Below are 24986 nucleotides of genomic sequence, written 5' to 3' on the forward strand. Positions count from 1 at the left end.
TCAGGATGTCTTGCGCTCCCGGGCCCCCCTAGATCTGAGCCGTGAAGTTGGGGAGGCCAGGCTCAGAGGTGAGGGAAGTCTGCAGGGAGATGCCTTAGAAATGGTGACAACAGGGGCAGAAGTAGCCCTGTCTTTTGGAGAACGGGAACCTGTGGGAAGTCTGCCTGGTCAGACTTGCATCAGAAACCTGGGGGTTGGAAAGCACCTCCATGCCCAGGCTGAAGCTGTCTCCCTTGCTGCAGTTCAGAGCTCAGGTTGTGGCTCAACAAACAGACAAAGGGCTCCGTGTTACCAGAGAGGGACATCGCTGAGTTCAATTTGCAGCTGTCTTCTCCCAGCATTTGCCACTGATCACCTCTCCTTGGCCAGAGGCCATGGCATGAAGAGGATCAAATAGCAAAACACGTACATACATTTAAAACATATTTAACCTTTCTTCCACCAGACCCTGAGCAGCTACAAATCAGTAGGTTAGAAGTATGACCTCCTCTTGCGATCTATCTCACTCGTTTCCTTTGTCATTTTCTGGCTCGAAACAAAATTAATCGTATCTTCTATATCAATTTCTCTTTTGCTTGCCTCAGGCTAGAATATGGGAAGTGAGATCTTGATTGCTTGATAATATCAATACAGAAAAATTAAATATTGCCCCCCCAATGAGATATCAGAACTATTTTGAGAATCAGTGTGTTAGTAAAAATCTTAGAGAAAATAAAAAGCAACTATATCCTTACAATATCCTAGCATTCAGCATCTCCTAGTCATAAAGTTTCTGTTTTAATCGTGTAACCAAATGACCTTCAATAAACAACCTGGAATAGATTATTTAACTCAGCTAGCCTAGGACCCCTTTCATTATGTGTTTGAAAAACAGCTTTAGAAAGTCGAATGCAGGCAAATGTTAATGCTTTTATACATTTTTAAAAGCAGTTTTGTTCCATTCTCAAATAACATACAGGTCACTCCTAATGATTACATTCTTCCCCCAGCTAATTTTGAGGCTAAAATCTTGCCATATCCATCACTCTTAGATTTGTATTCAACAACGCTAAGTGTTTGAAAAGAGGACTGGAAAGGGATCAGTATTTTAAATATAAACAAATGTAAATATAGACAAATTAATCCATCTCTCTGGCTTCAATTCTTTATCTTTACAATGAAAGGGATAGCAAATTTTATGGCTACTTCCCTCCCAACTCAAAAATCCCAGGCTTTTGTAAAATATTTTCTCAAGGTCAAGTCCACTGTGTTTTTAATTGTAATAGGGAGTTAGTCTAATAAACTAGGCCAGCCATGCCAATGTGTGAATGGAGGAAGGTGAATGGGAGGAGAACTATTTGTACACACAGGTAACATAAAAACTGAAACAATTTAGAAGTTTAGAGACATTATCACATCCTTTGCTATCTATCCCTAAGAGAATGACCATGACAGTAGAGTATCAGGGAGAAAGAAAAAGATGACATAATCAAAGGCCAACAGGAGAGACACTTTGGTAGGACATGAGATGCCTATAAAAAGCTCTGTGATGGGCAAACAACCAGTCTCTAAAAACAACTCTGCTTATAAAGTCATGCTTTATAGTCTTTAATCTCTCTTATTTTGTGTTATATGACTATATATTATAAACTTTAGTTTTACATACTATAAAATATTTGAGTCCTATGCCATAGACTTAATTTCATAACTATCTTCCATATAATACTGTATATCTTACCATATAAAACTGTGGCCATGGTGTTTGATCACTGCATTCTCAACTAATATGCATTAGTATTGATTATTATTAAGCTTTTGTCACAGATAGCTCTATTTCTGTTCCACATATATAACTTTAAAAGAGAGAGAGGGGGGTGCCTTGATGGTTCAGTCGGTTAAGCACCTGACTCTTGATTTCCACTCAGGTCATGATCTCAGGGTCGCGGGATCGAGCGCTGTGTCAGGCTACCTGCTCAGCACAGAGTCTGCTTGTCTCTCTCTCTTTCTGCCCCTCTTCCTGCTGTGAGCTCTCTCTCTCTCTCTCAAATAAATAAATCTTAAAAAAAATAAAATTTGAAAGAGAGAGAGAATGAGAAAAGGAACAAATGAGAAAATGACACAGCAGTAAACAGTTGGGAAAAGCAGCTGACTATTAAAAGCTATGTGCTTGTCTCCTTAGAAAACCAACAAAGTACTACATGTTTTTGAAAAACAACCTCCAATAGGAAAGACTAGAAATGCCTACTTCTGAGACTGAGATAATTTCTGCTTCCCTTGACAAGGTGTTTCAAACCAGATGTCTTTTACCTTGTCATAATGGATTTCAAATCCAACATTTAAGCAGTGCTGAAAAAAAGAACTAATTTGGCCAAATTCACAAATCCTGATCCGATAACCCCTCTTAGATTACAAATGAACTAATGACATGTTCCATAACAAACATAAAAAGTTAATGGTCTGCCAATAAGTAAATGTCTACTATGAGCAAAGTATCGTCAGACACATAGTATATTATTTCTAATTCTCACAAAAACTCTGCAAGAGAAGCAGAGAATGTCCATTTAACAGATGGCTGAGGGAATTAATAAACATTTTTTAAAGTTATTACAAATCAATCTCTCTCTCTCTCACTCTCCCTCACCCTTTCCTTCTTTCTTTCCTTAGGTAGGCAACATAAAATATTTATTATTATTAATTAATTAATTAATTAAATACTAACTGGACTATTAGAAATGTCTAATGTTTAAAGTACTAGACCTATCAGAGAAGATACCTTTCTGCACAGGCAATTCCCTCACAATATAGGTCCAATTTTTCTTGAGAAAAAATATGAAACACATAAAAAGACTGGTATGAACCATTTCCTGCACCACAGACGTTTATAGACCATTTTACACCTTCTACAGATGATAAAAACAGTAAACAGAATACAGGATTCATCATACACACATTACTGATCTCCCCAACAAGTACATTGACACCTACCTATATCCCTCCTGGTGCACTCCCCATAGCACAAGATCCTGTACATCAGGTGACCCCACTGAATTAGATTCCACAGCTTAGATCTAATCGTGGATCTCCAGATCTAATAATTAAAACTCCCACATGGTAGGGTGTCAGTCTGGCTTCACCCCCCCCTCCTTTGTCCACTCAAACTTCTTATCATTTCCTGAAATAACTCAGAAAGTTTTAGTCCTACCTAATCTCCCAATTATCATGATATCTAGAAACTGGATGCAAAAGCCCTTTCTCTGTGTCTGTTTTTCTTCCTGAGACGGATCTCCTGTCTAAGTTTCTCTCCGTTGGCCATATTCCCAAATGAGATCTTCCTGTCAAACAAGGTACTTGCACGTCATTTATAAGAACCATAGAAAATACTAGAGTTGAAAGGAAACTCAGAATTTGGTACTCTATCATTCCTTTTCTGCAGCTGCGAAATCAGAGGCTCAGAGGGGATAAAATTACGTATCTGGTCACAAAATTACGTATCTCCACAACTGGAAGTAGAACCTTAGTCACTTGGCTCCAGCTACAGAGCTCCTTCCACAACACCAATGTGAGTCTCACTGGGCTTGGTAGTGCCAGTTGCTTTCCAGCCCAAATCGTCCCCTGTACTGGCATTGCTATTTCCCTCTCCTTCTTAACCCAAACTTTCCTAGAACGCCAACTGTTTGAAAGCCAGATCTTTGACACATCTCATTTGGAATATTTCCAACTTTGACTTAGGATTCGATTTGACCTTAAATTTTAAGTAAGGGTTTCCTTTATCTTCCCAGAGTGTGACACCTCTCTCCAGTAACATAGACCTGTGGTGTAGTACGTGATTCCCCACATTGGTTTCCATATATTCACTAACCTAAAAATAGAACCAACATATTATAGACTTAGAAGCAAACTTAAGCAATGGTCTGCCTCATTTTTCCACCTGAGTATCTAAAGAATCGTGGCTAAATGATCATTTCTTTTATCTCTATTTTGGGATTTCCAATGACTAACCAAATTCTCTTGTTTCAATACTTTTGAATATAATTTTATCTTAAAATGAACTTTCTTCTCATTTAACTTGATCTCATTTGCTCTTGCTCTGGCATAGAAATAAATAATTCCGCCTTTTTCATTAAAAAAAAATAACAACTCTATTTTTAAGAGAGTATGTAAACGCCAGGTTGACTCATCCATTTTCTCTAAGCAGTTTAGTTCATATCTTTGAGCTGGGACAATGTGGCCATTATGATGCTATTTGCCAGAATTTTATGCCACATTATTTGTCACCATGTCTGACTGTAGTAATGTTCAGGTCTAGAAGGCAATTAACTTTTCAAAGGCATTTGCTTTGATTGAAAATAAACATATAAAAGAAGACTGAAATGTGACCTCGTGGATTATAACTCTCTTTAAACTGTATTTATGTCACGAAAAGAAAATCCACTGAACCTGCCATCAGGTTCATCTTCCCTAAACACCATTTCATATATACCCCAAACTTGCAACATACCCACACTCACCCCATCCCATTGTCTACTGGATCAGGTTCAAAATTCTTACAATGGAGGCTCATCCCATATTAGCATCCACATCTTACTAACATTTTGCCTTCTACTCTTTTTAATCCTTTGCTGAAGCTAGAGCAGTCTACACATTATTTCTTGAAACTATGGCTTTGTATATGCCCATCCCCCATTGAGATGGCTTTACTTCTCTATTCTACCTTTGTAAATCCTACTTGTCTTCCAACTTCCTCTTCCACAGAAAAGTTACTTTCTTAGCCATTACAACACCTTGTACACACATGAGTCACTTCTGCTTTGCCTCTTAAATAAGACACAGTTGGCATTCTGGAAGGAGTACAAGTTCTGAAGCCAAACAGTCCACGCACTATATCAAATATGGATTATAATCCTAATCTTCTCACTAATTACACGGCCATGAAAAATTACTTCACTTCTACGAGCTTTAACTTTCTTAACTGAAGAATAGAAATAGGGGCACCTGGCTGGCTCAGTGGGGAGAGCATCAAACTCTTGATCTTGGGGTGATGAGTTTGGGCCCCACGTTAAAAAAATGGAAATAATATACATAATATTATTGAAAATAATCTAAAGTGCTACTTTGTAATCCATCCATTACTCAGATAACAAATACTATTTATATTTTTAATAAAGGCTATGCATTTTTCAGTTAGGCAAAAATTCATTAAAAAAAATTTGGGGGGTAAACTAACACTTGTGTTCTCCTGTTTTATACCAACTCAATAGCTTCTTTTCTGGAAATCAGAATAAAAATGTAAATGCATGAGGCCAGTCACTCAGATCAAACCCCTGTTTGCCAGATTTCATAAAGGAGTTTCTTGGTAATACAGTGAACCTAAAAATAAGTAACCGTGGTTGAAGGACAAATAGTCCATCCATTATATCAGCACCATCAGCCTGCAGTGTGTCGGTGACGGTATGGGTGTGGGCATACAAATATTTGGTTTAGAAGGAAAAAAAAAATCTGCCAAGAAATTTATCCTGATTATGATGCGCGAGCATATTGCCACCTAAGGGAGATTAGAGACTACTAAATAAAAAGCAGTTCTCATCATCTTTTGAACCTTTTAACTACTAATAATTGAGTACTTTGCTGATGATGCAGAACAACTTTTCAAGCTGATTAATAGGTCATTTGTGTAGAAAAGGCACCCCTGTTCATAAAACAATTATGCTAATCCTCTAATTTTTTTCAAAAATTATGAAATATTCTAATCTTTCAAGAATATAGGTTTGGGTTGCAGATGGCGTTTGTATATTACTTGTCGAGCTCATTAACATTTTTGAATTTCACATATTTTATCCTCACAACCCCATGAGAACTGTAATATGGGGATTAACACCCTCTATTTAAAACTGGTAAACAAAGATTCAGAAGCAACTTAGAGGCCTGCCCAAGGTCAAATAGCTAGTTAAGAGGAGACAGTCTTAAGAATTTTGATTTCCTAAACTAGTGCTATCTTCAAAGACTCAGTAAGTAAATATTTTCACAGTTCATAAAAGTGAAGGAAATCTTGCTTCACTCGAAAGCCTTGACTTCATTTGCTTCATTTTAGATGTTTACATTGGTAATACAGTTTTAGCTTGTGTCTATACAAATTCAAAAGTTACTCATTTTCCTGAGTAGATCGATAAGCTGAGTCAATGTTTGATTATGACAAGAACAAAATTATCAAAATTATGCCACTGCATGGCCAGTGTAAATACAATGGCCTGGATACATCTTGTCTCTGCATAAAGAACAACATGGGATATTATACTATTTTTGTGAGAATCTTAAACCACTGAATCTGAATGAATACCAAGCAGCAGACCATAGAGTAAATATTAGTGGTCTAAGGAGTTTTGCACCAAGTATAATCCAGAACATAAAACTTATTTGTGAGCTACTTTTTGGGTACAATCATTAACATTCCAATCCAGGCACCAGAGAAAAGTAGCTTATTTGCATAAATGAGAATATGGATAAGGGAGTCACTAAACTATGAACTCAGCAGCAGGAGACAACCTAATGACTGACATCTACTTCTGATTGCAAAAGGTATTTCCTTTCAGATAAAAGGATTCTAACTCTGTTACCTCTGATGTGTGTCATTTAATTTTTCATTTGGGTTGTACCTTTTATAGTCAAAACGTCTGCCCTACCCTCTTTATGCCATCCAACCAAGAATTTATCAAAGCTTGAAATGGTCACAGAAATTAACAGGTTGCTAAGCAACATGTGAAAGCCAAAAATATTGGTAGCCCAGTTCACGGAAGGTATAGTCAGTTTCTCATTTTACTTCCTATGAGTTACATCTGTTTAAAGATATTATAGAAGCAAATCATGCCTCTGGTGGAAAGCTAGATTACATAGTGTCCAAGAGCCCTCCTAATTCTGAAGTTTCTTTATTCTACTCATTATACCACTTCTGGTCTCTTATTTTATGAATAACTAAAGGAAACAGAAATATACGGTAAATTTAAATCAGCTGCTATTACTTCACCTAAAACATTAGTTCCTGATTCTAAACTCAAAATATAAACTTCAATAAAGTTAAAATTAAAATTTAGAAACAAGTAATATGAAAGGATGTAAAACAGTCAAAAGCACTGACCTTCAAATTTTTGCCACATAATCCTTAGAATCCTTAAAAAACAAACAAAAACAAAAAAACAACAAAAAAACTAAACTAAATGGCTTCCACAAAGCACTTGAAGGATTAATATCTGTCTTCTTCAATTACTGCCTGATAAAATATTATAATCCTATAATTTCTGCACCACTTATCTGACACTTCAACTTTACATGAACAAACTGTGTTTAAGACAAATGTATTTTTTATGCATATGTGAAGCTGAGAAATGCAAGAATTTTGATCCCAGGGTATATCAACCACATGTTCCATCACCGAGAAATTCTTAGACTAAGCAAAGGCAGGAAGAGTAACTTGGTGACCTTGTTCTCTGAACATAGGACCATCTATTCTCTGTGACATCAGTGGCTCAACCAGTATAAGTATATATGTATTTTGAAACATATTTAAAAACAGATATGCCAAACTTTTTACATATATTTCCAGAAGAAATGCACAAATAGAATAATTTTAATTTAGGCATCAATTCTTTCAATGATTAAAGAGAAGCACTGTCACATATTAAGATAATTCTAACAATTCCTTATTGTCATTAATAAAGAGATACCTTATTTTGCCAAAAAAATCTTTGTAACTTGGGTATAAATTCAATTTTAGGGATGCCTCAGTGGCTCAGCTGGTTGGGCATCTGCCTTTGGCTCAGGTCATGATCCCAGGACCCTGGGATCGAGCCCCACATCGGGTCTCTGCTCAGCGGGGAGCCTGCTTCTCCCTCTCCGTTTCTCTGTGTGTGCTCTCTCAAATAAATAAAATCTTTAAAAAATTTTTAAAAATTAACTCAATTAGGAGACGTCATTTTTAAGAAATTCATTCAGCAAATACTTTTACAAATTAATTCTGCTTAATAATCCAGATTTTTCTATATGAATTTATTTGCAGTGAGCTAATTTTCTGTGAAAATTAGTTTACATTACTTAAGAACATATATCACTTGAGTATTTGTAAAATAAACTTTAGGAATATTCTAAGAATGCAGATAATGTTGCTTTGTAATAAAAAAAATCACGACACATAGTACTCCTGTAATCTACATTTATAGTCAAGACATTATATGCTATTTTCCAGCAACTGTTAAGTTAGAAAGCTACAAAGTATAAAAAGATGAAGATTAGTCTCTCATAGAAAACTGCATCCTTAAAATGCTAAAGTGCAAAATAAAAGACGTCAAATCAACCTTTAATGTTCTGTCATGCAACTTAGCTATTGCACATTTGGGCAAACCTTTTAGACTGCTTTGTTTTGCTGTGTTTTTAATCAGGTTAACAGTTTCAGATGTCCTATAAGCAATAGGCCTTATAAAACAGTATAGTGTTATTAAGAAATGCCTTTACACTGACAATACAAATCAATAAGGATAGAAACACATATACTAAGAATTTAAGATGGCAATATCTGAACTGAATGCAAATAACGTGATTATGGACCATTTATGATCCAGTCTGATCGATCACACTGCCCTAAATAAAGGTCTTTGGGCATCTTCCCCAAGCCAAGTTTCTCTTCTTCTAAGTTATCATTGGTACAAGGTGTGATGACTTTCAGGCATCAATTAATATAAATTGGAAGCAGGCAAAGTATTAATTAAACATGACACTCTGATTATTTAAACCTTCTATTAAAGTTGATTATTCAGACCATGTTGATAGCCTGTTCTTTAAAAATGACTGATGATATCAAGGTTTACTGACTTCCACCAAGTTGACTATTTCCAACCCTTGAAGACAGAGGGAATAAATGAAGTGAGAAGAACACTGGAATGAGTCTAATAGACAAACCGACTAATCTCAGACCCCCAAGGTCAAAGTAAAACAATTCATTTCTTGGCTTTCATCAACACAAGACATGATTGATCAATCGAAGAGTAGGATTACAAACATTATACATCTCAATGATATGTTCTTTGCACTGTGTAACTTTGGGAACAATGATAGATTGCACAGTCGCCACACAAGTAATGTCATAAGGCAAAACTCATTATATTTGCAAAGAAAAACACTTTGGTGTTTAAAAACATAGGTGCACATTAGCCATCCTCACTACTACTAGGCATTTCATTTGATGGGGCGACATTTTAAATTTCAGATATTCTTTGGGATTCTATCACCTTCATGGTCCAAATAGTAAAAATACTATTTTTACTCTTAGGGAGTCAGCCACCATGTTACAGATAATTACAAAATGTTACAAAAATTTCCATAATAATTACTGTCATTTTACATAAATATGTTAAATGCCTCTTAAAGGATTGCTACTTCCATAGATCCAAAACTACTCTTAGAGAAGAAAACATTAAAAAAAAAACAAAAACATAACACTGCATTATAAATGTACTCACATAGCAGGATTTTTGCCCTAATTTTTAGGATTAGTACTTTACAAGCATTAAATAGAACGTGAGACATAATAAAAGAAAAAGTCATGAGCTAGTTATCCTGATTCCATTAATCTCCCAGTTTACCTCTCACTTGTTTTAACACTTAGGTAACTGTCTATAAGTCATGCTCGTAATAGCAGTTCCGAAATTACTCCATAGAGTGATATTAGGTAATTTGAAAGATTTCCACTGAAATTAAATTATATGTAAAGGGTAGTCAATTGTGATCATGAAACCTTATTCTACATTCTGTATATTTTAAATCACATTGTTATTTTCAGTGATCTAAATTAATGACCACTTTTTCTATTAGGTCACAATTTTAGCAAAATTTTATTGCCTAGGTGGAGGAGGATAGTAAAAGGCTTGTATGTTCAGCTGATGATTCATTTCACCAGCTGCCAGAAAGTTACACGTTGCAGCACACCTGGACACATGCACCCGTGACTGATTGGGAAACACATTTATCTTGGCATGTCACAAAGGAGATGGAATTATAATTATTCTCCCTTGTAACTAAAGATATTTTGGAGCTGTATCTACCTACAAAATAATACAAATTACACATCTGGACGAGGTTCACATAATTTTACCATCTGTTCTCTATGTTCAACCATAAATATTTCCCAAAGTGTTCCTTGTGTTTAAAAAATAAGATTTAGTTTTAAAAGACCTGGACTGATTGTCAACGTTATAGGGAAATGTTGTTTTTAAAATTAAGACACTGAATAAGTTGCTTAAAACCTTGAATTTCTTTGGTTGATAAGTACATAGTACAAATTTAATCTTTGCTTTCCGTTAAGGGGATTTTGTGGATTTCTCATATTCTGAATTTGAGAAAATAAACATGTTAGCTAAGTTTTACACAGAATGTTTCGGGCAAAAATTGAATATTTGAATACCTAGTATAGCAGAACAAAAAGGTACCAGAGGTTTCTTTCTTCAACTTAAGTCTTAGCAGTTACTAATTATCTTGACCTAAAATTCCACAGATTCTTACTTAATCTCTCCTGAGAAATTCCTTAGGAGCTTAAGACCTTAAAATATCAACTTAAAAGTATTCTAGAAATATTTAATGACGTTTGCAGAATCATGATTTCCAGAAAATGAAACTATTTCATCTGGCATAACCAGTGATAATAATCAGTCTAAATCAGTTTTGATAGTTACTTTTAAATTATTATCAAACTCGTGTATCTTATGTTTCTTCTTTAAAATACAAGTTTATTTTCTCTAAATGTAAAAAATTAAATGAAATCTGTACACAAGAAGAGGAGAGATCATAAAATGCATAAGGAATTTCAGTGCTGCAAGTTTATGGAACAGGCTTCAAAATGGTGTGAAATAATTTTTCATATTTCTTTCAAAAATATGAAGAAAGAGAATCACTTAGGATATTTTAACTGAGGAAATATTCTTATATGAGTAACACTTTATGTTGTTCTTAAAATCAGAATATAATTATAGTAACAACAACCAATTATATAGAAATTAAAATGTACAGTCACTAATCTAGGCACTTTATACATATTAACTCATTACCACAACCCCATGAGGTAAGTGCTATAATTATTCTCACTTTTTTGAGATGAGGAAACTCCTTGGCAACAACAGCAACAAAACACTGAATCAATACAACACTGTTCTTTAGTGGCTGTACGTATTGAATCATAGACATTATCAATGTGTGAAACCAAGACCCTTAAATGAAGAAAGAAAGAGAGAGAGATAGAGAAAATCCTTGAATGGCATACTTTTCCAGTAGAATGCTTCAGAAATTCAGATCAAGGTAATCGTGGCATAAATAATTTTAAAATATGCTTAATATACACAATAGTATTATATATACAGCAAATAAAACTATGCTTAAACTGTTAAATACCATTACAAGAGAATCTGAACTATGTCAATATCACCGATGTGTCATATAACAAATGTCACATTATAGGTCCCATCCACAAACCTACAGCTTGCCATTTTTTTCCCTAAGAAATATTCTCTGCTACTAGATTTTAGTAACTGGACTCTCTAAAGGGTCTTTAGACTTAAAAGACATAAACCATAGTGATCTCTTTTATACAATGGAAATTCAATACATATTTTACATGTATAAAATCTAGTAAGAGCAGTCTGTTCTTTGTGTTACCTCTTACACACTATTCTCAAAAACAGTAAAAACAGGGCAAGCTATTTATCTCCGTAATCAATAGCTTTAGAGTTATAAAGTGGCTAATCATTTCAAAGTAATGCTAGAAGAAACTAGTTCCTGGTAAATGCATGTTCTCTACCACAATTCCAGTTATAAATATGAAAGTACTGTCATAAATTTCTCATATTTCTCAATAAAATAACCTTTTCACATGTTTAGATTACATATTGATTTGCATAACAGTTGAATCAGATAGTATGAAACATCGTTTTAACCTCAGTTGCTGGTTTGCGTGTTCAAAATTCTGACAACCCTGGTACGTGGCCAGATCTAATCGGCTTCCTATCTCCCTCCCGATATTGCTTTGTCTACCTTAGTGTGAACTGTGAACACCTGAACTTATTCTCTGATACTTGGGCAATTTCAAATTGACTCACCTTTGTACGTGTTTTGTTTCTTAGATGTCTTTCTCCCTTTCTCTCTCTCTCTCTCTCTCTCTCTCTCACTCTTCCTCACTTTTTTTTTTTTACCTAAAAACACCTGTTCATCATTTGGTACTCCACATAATAAGCGCATCTCCTCAGACAGAGTTAAGTATTTCCTCTTTTACTCTCCGTCCAATGGAGTACATACTCTATTATGGCATCATACTACGCTACTTTCATTTGTTTACACACTTGAGTAACTGACTAGACCATAAAATCATAAATACAAGTCTTATTCATCATGTAAGAAGTTCCTAGCACAATGGTTGAAACATGGTAGATGTTTAATGAATGCCAGATGAGTTAAATTACTTTATAATTCAGTCCATATCTTACACGGCACTTCTTAAAATGTCCCTCTTCTGCCCACAGATTATGTTGCTTTCCTGTATAAAGTCAAGTGTTTTTATGCAAATCACAAAATTCACTTATCTAAGTTCTGAGTTAAAAATAATTCAACTTAGGAGCATTACGTAAATGATCATCAAATTACCTAGTCATTCAAAGTACTATCTAGGAACAAAAAGCTACTAAAGTTTACAAGTTCTTATAGTATTCTGCAGTAACTTCTTGGCTTTCATAACTAACTGTTCATTAATTGCATTATTCTCTTTAACTGAATAGTTATGAAGAAACTCACATGAATTTTTAGAAATAATCCATTTTTAGAGTTCATGTCTTATGGAACATTTGTGGGCAGCTGAAAGTCCATGTTAAGTTGTATGTAGGCTTTTATGAAATGGATTACCTAAAATATAACTTTATTATTTTATACTTTCAGATTATCAGACAATTTAGTGTTGACTGTGGAATATATAATAAAGTTATTTACATCTAATTTATAATAAAGTCAAATATATTTTATCTGCCTAAGAAAATGATGATGAGGATGAGGATGAGGATAAAGTTAATTAGCCCACACAGAGGACCTTCTTTAGGTCTGCTTTCTCAACTGTATAACCTTACATTTTATTCCTCAGAAATATTTCAGAGTAAATATGGCCCCTTACTTTTCAGGATTTTCCACTTCTTCAGTAACAAAGTTGAGATAGAACCTAAAAAGATATAAATGAATTATAAATTATCAATATATTTTATAGTTATAACCCAAAGTATCCAATTTTAAACATTTACAATCAAACTCCGAATTATAAAAAATTTTGAAAAATACTTATTATAAGATAAAAATCTCCAACTATCAAAGCTCCCACAAATCATTCTTCTATTAAACTATACGTATGGATTTTTTTATTTTTAACACTTTTATAGAGGTATAACATATGAACAGTAAAGTGCACAAATCTTAATCTACAACTTGATGAATTTTTACATACTTATACACCTACGGAACCAACAAAAATATCAAGAGATAAAACATTCCTAGAACCCTAGAAGGTTCCCTCATGGCTCTTTCTGGTCAATACCAGAGGCAATATTGTAAAGGCAAGCATTATTCTGACTTTTATCACCTTTAATCAGTTTTACTTGCTTCATCACAATAGACTAATATTGGGACTCCTGGGTGGCTCAGTCCGTTAAGCGTCTGCCTTCGGCTCCGGTCATGATCCCAGGGTCCTGGGATCAAGCCCTGAGATGGCCTCTCTGCTCAGCGGGGAGTCTGCTTCTCTCTCTCTCTCTTTTTTTTAAAGATTTCATTTATTTATTTGAGAGAGAGAGAGAGAGAGAGACAGAGCACGAGCAGGGGAGCAGCAGAGGGAGAGGGAGAAGCAGACTCCCCACTGAGCAGGGAGCCCAATGCAGGGCTCGATCCCAGGACCCTGGGATCATGACCTGAACGAAGGCAGATGCTTAGCTGACTGAGCCACCCAGGCACCCAGGGAGTCTGCTTCTCTCTCTCCCTCTGCCTGCCTCTCTGCCTACTTGTGCTCTCTTTCTCTCTCTGGCGAATAAATAAATAAAATCTTAAAAAAAACAGACTTACATTTGCTTGTATTACTATTATACAATAATTATTGTGTGTGTACGTGTCTGGCTTTTTTTCTGGACTTTTTTTTTGTGAGTCTCATCCACGCTGTTATATGTAGTGATAATTCATTATTTTTATTGATGTTCATTTTATTACACTATACATTCTACTGTTGATGGTTTTGGATTACTTCCAACTTATAGCTGTTATAAATAGATACCATACATATGCTGTACATGTTTTTTGGGGGGATCATGCAATTATTTCTCTTCAGCATATACTCAGAATATGATCACTGGGTCATGGGGTAGATGTATGTTTACTGGTCAAACTATTTTTTCCCATTTTTGAGCTCCCAGCAATATAGGAGATTATCATGTTTCAGTGACTGGGGAAAACAAAGTGGGAAATCACAGTATTTCTCCTCAAGGAGCTCATAGTTTATACAATGGCTGATCGAACAGTGTGACACAGCACAGGAGGCAGTCCTGGAGCATACACAGGACACGATGGGAGCCAGGGATGAGGTCTAACCCAGACTGGCAAGTCAGGAAGGTTTTCTAAAGAAGGCATCATCCAAGTTGAGTCTTCAAAAAGGCTTACCATCTAGCCCTAGTGAAGTGGTGTAGGGACAGTCCAGACTGAGTATACCACATGCGCATGGGGGTGTGAGCAACAGTTTACTATTTTGCAGTGCAAAGTGTGGCAGGAGCAGCAAGAACAGAATTTAAGTACCAGATGGCCTTTGGCTCCCAGGAATCCAGATTTTAGTGGTGTTGGCAAGTCAGTCAAAGCTTGTAGGGCAAGAGAAGTATGGCAATAGCATTTCTCAGTTTTAGGGAATTGACCATATATAAACACAAAAGGGCAAGTAGGAACTGACAATGGTATCTAAGATAATAGATTCTCGATTTGTTCTTCTTCCATTCAATTCACTGTTTTCTGGTATCTGCCTATCCAAATAACCTCAAATAACAAGACTATGAAGTTGTTTTTTGACACACTGTTAGTCATTACATTATTAGTGGATTGTTCTTTAGTAAGAACAAAACATTTTGGACACTTTTCCCAAGTTCTGAACACTTTTCTGGGTCCCTTACATGACAAAAAAACATTCTAGGCATACAATATTTCACTTTAAAGTTTCATAGGATTACAAATATTACCCTAAAGTTATGGCCGTAGATAAATGCAGATTCCTTTCTTTCACTTGTGACTCTACTTATCTCACTCAGAAAATGTCCACCACCTTGCACCCTTATTTTTCCAATTGAAAGGGACTTCTGGAGACGCTTTAAAGCCCTTATAATTCTTTTCTTTTTTTTTCATTATGTTCCGTTAGCCAACATATAGTTCCTTTCTAAGGTTCCAAGATGTACAATTGAGGCAGACTCCATCCTCAAATAAACATACATAGATAACTGAATTGCGAAGATGGGAAAACCAAGGGATCATAACGGGAAAGCTAAACATATAAAGACAGAGACATTTCTACCTCTTCATTTGATAGGCTCAGGTCATTTCCACAAAATAAAAAAGTTATATTTTCAAAACACTCTCTGTCCTCTTATTATTCTGCAGAAGGTAAAACAGCCATTATATAGGTACACAGAAGCTTGGGTCTATAGATACGAATTTCCTTTAAAAAAAAAAAAAGATTTTATTTATTTGTTTGACAGAGAGAGACAGCCATTGAGAGAGGGAACACAAGCAGGGGGAGTGGGAGAGGAAGAAGCAGGCTCCCAGTGAAGCAGGGAGCCCAATGCGGGGCTCGATCCCAGGACCCTGGGATCACGCCCTGAGCCAAAGGCAGACACAACGACTGAGCCACCCAGGCACCCCTATAGATAGGAATTTTCTATTACCTAAAACCAAATGGTTAGAATATTAGCTCAACAGACTTTAATATACTTAAAGTATCTCATAATTTAAAATAAAAAAGAGAAAACCTATCTTGTCTCATCTTTATAAAAACCCATCTAAATTCACAACTAGGAAGTTGATGTTCATGGTTGTCAAAAACTAGACAAGTCCAAAATGGAGTTGCTTATGCTAAGCCCCACAACACCAAACCAAGACAATATAGTTCCTACTCTCCCAGTAAAGGAATTTTATACCAATCAGGAATCACTTGATTGGTACTAGTTAGGTAATCTGCCTGACAGATCCCCGACATTGCTCACATGAAAGTAACCTTGCAAAAACCAATCTGCTTTTTTGCCTATACTAACTTCTTTGTGCCTGCCCCCTTCCGCCTACAAAAGTCTCATTTTGTACAGTTCCTCAGAGCTCCTTTCTATCTGCTAAATGCTGCCTGATTCAAATCAACTTTTGCTCAAATAAACTCTTATACATTTTAATGTGCTCCAGTTTATCTTTTAACAAGATTAAGGCATCTAATATTTTGAGGACTATGTCTTAAGTAGAAACATTTGAATAGCTGACAGAACAGTAGCAGTAAAGGTGATCCAAAAAGTTAGCAGTCAAGGATATTATTTAATGACTAGAAAGTAAGTTTCTAAAAATAGAGACTATAGTTATACCAGGAAGGCAAGCAACAATCAATACTTATATCTGGGATATGCACTCTGAGGGATTTCGTGTGTTTGTTATAAGGCCAAAGCAACGGGAAGTATAGGAAGAACATGCAGGAAAGAAAGAAGAGAAGAGAAGAGAAGAGAAGAGAAGAGAAGAGAAGAGAAGAGAAAAGAACTCCAAAACATAAAACACACACACACGCACACACAGAGAAATGTTTCCAGGCTTCTCATGTCAAAAATATCCAGTTCCTTCTTCATAGTTGTTTTAAAAGCGTGTTTTCCAACAATGTTTATAGCAAGAAAGGAAATATTTGTGAAAAAAGGAACAGAATTTCAAATATTTGCCATAGCTCCAGAGAATAGAGAAAAGGAAAGGGCTTGGGGCAGGGTGGGGGTGTGAAGGAGAAAGCTTCTTATTTTGGTCCAAACATTCACATCCTGTGGGAAATACACCTTTATGCTTTCCTAGTCTCCAGCAATGAGTCCATAGCATTCTCCTTGCTTTACATCTCCTCAAGGCCTCTAGAGAATGTTCACAAGATCTATTGTTTCAGCTTTTCCATAATTGTGTATAAAAAGTACCACAAAGCTGGCAATGCATTCCAGTACCCAACTACGTGAATTATTTTTAAAAAGCAGCTTATTCTTTAGATTAGATTTGACACAACAGTACAAAATAATCCCAGCAGGTGCTTTAGAAAGACTAAATCCACCGAGGATAGGATTTAAAAGGGAGAAAAAAGACACTGAAAAACTTTCTATCACACAGTTTTAAAAAAAACCCCATGAAGCAATATTTAGCTTTGGATCAGGATATGGGACTGAAATTGGTTGAGTTCCCTTGGGCCACGAGGAAGATTGGCAGACATATCTTTCTGAATGCAGACATTGGCAATAATATTAGAGTTCCTCTGACCCAACTCTGTGACCTGGCTGGGTTAATGATTTCTTTCCCCCTAATCATGTTTCTGTGAAGGAGTTTTCATCATTCTAAAAAGGTTCTGCACTCCTCATAGCCAAAAGCCTACTCTATTCAGACCCAAGGTTTGGCAGGGTCTTTTTCCTATTCACCATGTAGAAGTTGAATTGCTAACACAGAAAGGCCTCCTGGACAACAAAGGTCTCCCTGCTTTGACTTACACCCTAGGTGGTTAAGTTCTGATGACAGTAGCTGCTTCTGTCTGACTTATTTGCAATGCCCCCCTACACTTTTTATTTGCATCAAACGTTGTCACGGCAGCAGCAAGGGGAGTGGAGACTCATTTACCGTGCCCCATTTATAATTCCACCAACTAGTCTTGTCATTATACTGTGAAAGACAGAGAGAGGTCAGAGAGGCAGAATGACATTTGGGAAGGGACTAAATATCCCTCTCTGTGAACCTGTCTCATCTCCATCTTGTTCCATTTACAACCAGATATTAGCTTTTTCTCTGCAACTCTGAACCAACAGACTATTTCTTCTAGATATGGCTTCCTTTTTCTAAGACTGATGGCCATAGATTAACAACCAGATGAATTCTACCTATCCACGAAGCTGCATTCGGATAGCATAACAACCCTCTTAGAGAAACGCAGTTATTCCTCTGTCTCTGCACAAGTCACTTGTATCAGATAACATTCCATTTAAAATCCCGGCCTTCATTTCCAGTACCATAATCAAACTCCCCTTAGGAATATGAGAAAATCAACAGTTTTCTCTTCTTTAAAATAGGAAGTGGAGAGAAGGATCATATGGGTAAAAGTATAAACAAAAGTTCACATAAACCCCACGTTTCCTGTAAAGAGAGTGCTGAAATACATTTCTAGGCCCCAAACGGGGCCACTTAGTCCCCAAATGCCAACTCCAGGATCTATACTTATTTCCTTGTTCCTTATTCATTTTCTATTTTTCTCTTCCTTGTCCCTTATTCTCTGAAAGAATTCTATAAAAGCATATCCTATAAAAGCTTCTAGTCTTCCACCCCATTTTGCGGTTCTCTGGACTCTTGAAAGCAGAGACCGCCCACTTCATGAATTGTTAAATAAAGTTTGTCTATGTCACCTAAATTATTTTTTAAATCATTTTAACATGAGTAGCATTTTAGGTTCAGAATCAATAAAAGGGAATATTAAGATAATAAGATAATTCAAAATGAAAAGAGTGAGAGAAATGGAAAAATCCCTCTGCCCTCCAAAGCCTACAGAAGTAGAGAAGGTTTGCTGAATAGGAAGCTGCTGACCTGAATATCTGGTGCTGGGAGTGGGAGAGTGAGTTGGATAGAAGACTATTTTAAGATTCCGTGGGAACAGATGCATGGCACTCACAGGCAAAAGAAACTTCATTCAATAGAATTAATCAAATCTCCCTTGTGACTATCTCCACATTCCACATTCCTGATTGAATATTGCTGGGCTCCCAACACTTGGCTCTAGCTGAAAGCTTTTACCACCTCCCCACTTCACTCTGGTCTCTGGGTTACCCTCCCAGTAGCTTGGCTGCTGCCCCTAGGGCACCAGAGCTTTGATCCAGGCTGAATAGCCATAGAATAGTTGCTTCTGCTCCTAACCCTGTGATCACAACTCTGTTCTTCCCTCTGCCCAGCACCACATTGTGCTTTGGACAAAAAAAAAAAAAAAAAAAAAAAAAAAAGACTTCAAATACACTGTGTGATTCAAGATTAATACTTACACACAATGGCTGTAAGAATATTTCTTGAATATACAAATATTTTACACTATACCACTTGGAGCTACAATCTTCTAACACCTTTCAAACATACTTTGCTTCAAAAGCTGGGTTAAAATTTTAAATTCCTACACCCTCCTAATTTTCCTCTAATGCTATATTTTCACAATTCAATAAGTTTAATAGGGTAAATACTCCATTTATTTTGAAATATATCTTTATATTCCAGGCACTAAAAACTAAAGAAACAGAAGTATATTAAATTTATATTAAATGCATTTATATAATTTTTGAGTTAGTGTGGTTTCCTGATACTATTTTTATGTGCATAGAACATTCTCACAGCTAAAGTTGTACAACTATTAGCTCTATAAAGAATTTTTTAAAAGAGATTTTGCTACTAATTACTCCAAAACAGTGAAATTTAATTTTACTACAATGATTTTGATGTTTAAGCAACACTTTTCTACCTACTGGGCTTTCTTGTAACAGTCATTTCCACTGAATCTTCGATCAGTAAAATTTAATTAATAAAAAATCGCACTCTTATCCATGATTATTGTTATTCAAGTTCCTGAATAAAATAAGGCATAAATACAAAGTTCTAATGCTTCAACCACAATGGTTATCACAGCTGAACACGCACAAAGGAAATGTACCCATGGCACGTGATTTTAGTCATCTTTGCTGCATATTTTGTTCTTCAAATGTTGAGAAATTTTAAAGAATTTGTAAGAGCCTTTAAAATGTAACCGATTATCTAGTATACCTGATTTCACTATGTTAGTTTTTCCTACCCTGCTTTTACAGTATCATTTTACCTCCTGGGAACATCTTACTTATTTTTGTGTCTGAATTATTTCATTCTCATGGGAAAGTAGAAAAAATCAATTAATCACTATTTGCAAACAACCTTGGAGCTTCAACTGAAAGGCCTTTTGACAAGCAAAGAATTAATCTTTAATTTCTCATGGCACTACTATGTCCTCACTGATACAGACTTACAAGTGATTTGCATTGGTTCTTAATGTCAGCAAGTTCTCTTGCTCAATTGTAGATCCTAACAGTTAAAACCAGAAATAGACAAGACCACTTAACTCATGCTCTAACTAAAATCCATTGTGCTTATTTCTTATTATACTTTCTTGAAGCACAAAGACATTTTGCAATGACCAGAACATTCTAACCACTGGACCAGAAAAGCTCTGATAGCAACGAAATGCCTAGAAGACCACATCCTACACGTCACCTTCCTACCCATGATCATGGGCTGAACACATATCCACCCCACCCATGATTATGTGCACTCTGTCTGCTCTCTTGCACTTACCTCCCCCCCGAACCTCTCCCTATAAAACTCAAGGTGTCCATCTTACAGGCAGAGAGGTTGATTGTTAAGGCTTGAGCCTGCCACCTCTTCCAGGTGCCAGCATCTGAACTAAACTTCCCTCCTTCCCTTTTCCAAATGCTTGTTGCTTGAGGTATTGGCTTCTCTAGCAACAAGTTCATCTGAGTTTGTTTGGCAACAGTATTGGCAAGCCCAGCCAGGAGCTGTACTTTCAATTTGTCCAGCCCCCTCAAGATTCCCCTGGATGCAACAGTTGGCCCTGCCAATGTGCACCAGCGTTCCCCATTTGTTTCCTGAGTTAGTGGCTGTAACAGATCTTTTGGAAACATGAAGATCCACATTTGTTTGTTTTTTATAACATCAGGCTAAGTCAAAGAGTCAACTTGACTGAAAAACTCAGTTATGTTTACATTAAGTCATATGCACAGTGACTGGCCTGGTGGAGGGAGCCACACCATCTTTCTCACTTCAAGAAAGGCAGACCGTGCTGGATTGTGGCTATTCACACTCGTCTAGCACCTTGCTTGGCACTTAACCAAAGTACATGAAGGAATTATTGAACCATACAAACCACCAGATCTAGCAATATCAACTTACCAGCCAGCGTATGCATACATTCCATAATAAAAAGCCAGTGGCAACCCCATAATACTCGCATCTCTTCCTGAGAAGGCATCTTTAAAGTGTTGTGTTTGCCCTGCAATGAGAACAGAAAGATCTTAGGACGTTTCAAAGGATTGATTATTATTCATTCTTTAACCATAAACATGGAGAAAGATATGGGAGGGTTGGGGATGAACTATACTATTTCAGGTCCAGATTTCTCACTCCCTGCTCATTGCCAGATTCATCTATTAATACTGTATCCATTCTAGAGGAGGAGTCCCAAAAGTATATTGATCACCACTAACACTATTTCACATTTCTCTTTTAATAAAATTATAGCAAAGAGCAAAGCAGTTCCTTGTTTGAGTGTGCCTCTACTCTTAAGAGTTTGAGCATAAAAGAACACTAAACAATACTCTGTAAGCTATAGTTTATAGGAGTATGATAGAATTCTTTTAAATAAAGGTAATATAATGCTTGTGTTGAGGAGAAATAATTTCCTCTGCCCTTCAAGGTCCTTCTAGCTGGACTAAGAATGAAACTAACATGAGACAGATTAACAGGAGAAAATCAAATTTAATAGCATACATATGGGGAACCCCCACAGACATAGAAATTCCAAAGACAGTGAGGCAATATGATAGTCACATGAGCTAAGAAGAGGAGGAGGATTCTGAGGATATAAAAGGGAGAAAGAACATTAGCAGGAAGGTAAAAGGAGGTGTTTGGAAAACAAAAGTTGCCCTACTGTGTAAGATGAGTATCTTAGGTAAAGAGGAATCTCTGTTAGTAGCTCTCTTCCTGGTATAAGCAGGTAGTTGAGGGGGAGTTAAAGAGCTTTTCCTCAATCTACTGGGTTTTGATTGCTTTTAACTCAAAATCATGGTCATGTCAATGTGGCCCATCTTGGGGCAGACTGCTCTTGACATCTACACTTGGAAAGAAATATCCACAGGTCTACTCTCAATGAGGAGGTAGCAAAAAAACCCAAGAACCACCTTCTCATATCATTTAACTTTCATTCTGCTTTCTGTTTTCCCCTGTAGTCTATTAAGTACCCACAGTGGTGGAAAACCCTATGGACCAAATTTGCCTTCCAAAGGTTCTTTTGTAAATAAAGTTTCATTGGAACACAGCCAGGCTCACTTATTTGTGTATTAGGGTTGATATCATCAGTCCATGGCTGATTTCACTCTGCAAAAGTGGAGTTGGGTAGTTGTGACAGAGACTGTATGGCAAGCAAAGTTGAAAATATTTACTATCTGGCACTTTACAGAAAAAGTCTATTGACCTTGTCTTAGAGAATGGCATGGTTTCCTTCTAGAAGCATTGAAACGAAATTAAATTAAATTTTAAAATAGATAGGTTTTAACAAATTTTGCATCAACATGTGGATTGAACGCTTTAATTCATAACATTTTTTCCTATTTTGTGAATCATACTGGGCCTTTTTCTTGTATATCCTTTGGATAATTACAAAAAAAAATTCCGATTTAGTCAGCTAATATTCAAAGTTAAACATAAAAAGTCTCTTTCTCGAAGAAAATAGCAAATGAGATCATCCAAAAGGGAAATGTGATTTTGTTTCAAAATTGGTCTTCACTCAAGTAAATAAAGGAGGGATGGGCATATAAAAGATTAAGAATATTTATCACTGTGTTATTGTTCTGTAGAAATCATACTTTTTTAGTTTAACTATGTCCCGTGCAATACGTGAGATACACTTTTATAAAATAAAATCCATTGTCTATCTGAAAAGAAAAACAAAAGAGGGATGGGAGGTAGATGATGTATGTGATTATGACCCTCTCTCTTCACTGAAATCTCAGTTGTTGCCTGGGTTGCCCAGACGACAATATGTATTAATATACTATATATGAGCTTTGAGATAAAAAATGGGGAAGGTTGAGTTATGCACTAATTTTTCCACCAAAGTATCCAGTTCCAAAGTGTAGTTCATTAAAATAAAAATAAAAAAAAAGACACAGTGAATTCAGAAATGCCTGTTTTACTAAAACATCTCTGTGTCCTCATAGAAAGAAAATAGAAATACTGGAGCTCAGATAAAAACATCTGTTGAATATTCTTTTATCATGATCTATGGTCTCCTTGGCCTAAAGAGATAATATTCTAAGAGTAGAGTATTGAATAAGCAATAAGAAAAACCAAACTTTATTAAAGATCAGGTCCTAAAGCATAAATCCTGAAAGTGTCATTTTGAGAGTATTACAAAAGAGAAGTTTTTCTAAACTTCAGGAATATTTTGGATGAATAACAGAGGTCTCAGGAATATGAAAGTCATAATATTCAAAGGAAAGTTTGACAAATCCTCGTAAGTAAATACAGAACATACAACTATTTTCAGGATCTGATTAGAGTGGAAATAAATGCATGCTCTATAATAGTAAAGCTTTTATCATCCTGGAGTTTCAAATTAATGTGATTAAGTTAGAAAGAAAAACCAACATTTTGTATTAAGAGTAAATAGGCTTGCTAAGAATGCTCTTCAAAATATTAAAATTTACTTTAAATGTAGTAATATTCTTACTGCATTTCTCTATTAGGTGAGCTATAAAGGAAGCCTGTTCACATTAAGCACTGATAGATATCATAAGTATTAATTAAAGGATCATTCTATTTTAAGTGTCAAAAATGATCCAAAAGATACATTATGATCTCTGCTCTTAAGTAATCTGCAATAAAATAACATTTGGAAAACCTCATCTCATCTCAAATACATATATAAATATGTGGTAAAAAAAAATGACTACAGTCTTACATTAGACCAAAAAAAAAAAAAAATCTTAGTTTTAAAGGATAGTATATCATCATTTGGAACCTAAACTAGAACTAAAGTAGGGTCAATGACTCAGGGTCTCTGCACTTTCCAAAAATGGAAGAAACTCCTTACAGAAGACTAAAGAGTTAGCCCATAAAAAGAAAGCACTAACAAAACAGATTATGTGCTCTACATTTCTAATGGATCGGATAAAATGAGCAGGCCAGCTCTGTGGCAGCCAATGTGAATTAGAAGAGCGAGCTCATGTCTTCTCTTTAATGTAAGCTATAGCATTAAAATCTTTATTGTGTTTACTCTGAGTTGGCCGAAGTTGCTGGATTTGATGCAACCATTTAGCCAGGAGAGTTCTAAGATCTTCCATTAGTAAACAGACAATAGCAGCTCCCTTTCCCTAGTTACAGAGTGACAAATCTTTCAATGTTTGTTACTGTTTGATGCCTCTACCATCAGTGATGATTTTGCTGAATTTTGGCATTTCGTTTTGCTTTGTGTAATTCTTCTCCTGCAACTTCATAAAATTTCTTTCTAAATTCCCTTTCCTGAAACAGATAATATCAGTGTAAACATTAAATACTTAACATGCCCAAATTATATGTCAGTCCTTCAAAATTTCATCTTACTTTCCTATTTCCTACTACCAAGCCCATTGCTAATTAAATAATTGACCTGGACCTCCTGCTCTTCCAATAACTTCCACTGAATCCAAGCAATTACATGTACCTTCTTCCCTAAAACAGCTGAAACTCTAAATAACACCTGCTCAACTATCTCATCTTTTCTTATTAAACAGTCAACTCTACAAATACTCCCCCAAAATATTACCTTCCCATAAAAATGCATATTTTATTTTAAAAATATGTAATAATAAAAATTAAGTTTTTACAACTTTTTTTGTCAGATAATATCTGGTTTTTAGGAATGTTATTTTCATATCTGACTCCCC

General features: G+C 35.7%; 1 protein-coding gene across 2 annotated transcripts in view; it reads right to left on the minus strand.

The window, feature by feature from the left end:
* SLC7A11 (solute carrier family 7 member 11) overlaps positions 1–24986 on the minus strand; it is a 72826-nt gene that overhangs the window by 31222 nt on the left and 16618 nt on the right. For both annotated transcript variants that reach the window (XM_026499352.4, XM_048212202.2), the window contains 2 exons: positions 21235–21334; positions 13166–13210 (listed from right to left, as the gene is read on the minus strand). In XM_026499352.4, coding sequence (XP_026355137.1) covers positions 13166–13210; positions 21235–21334 — 145 coding nt within the window. The remainder of the gene's footprint in view (positions 1–13165; positions 13211–21234; positions 21335–24986) is intronic.

The sequence above is a fragment of the Ursus arctos genome, unplaced genomic scaffold (assembly GCF_023065955.2).
Source record: "Ursus arctos isolate Adak ecotype North America unplaced genomic scaffold, UrsArc2.0 scaffold_11, whole genome shotgun sequence".
NCBI lineage: Eukaryota > Metazoa > Chordata > Mammalia > Carnivora > Ursidae > Ursus > Ursus arctos.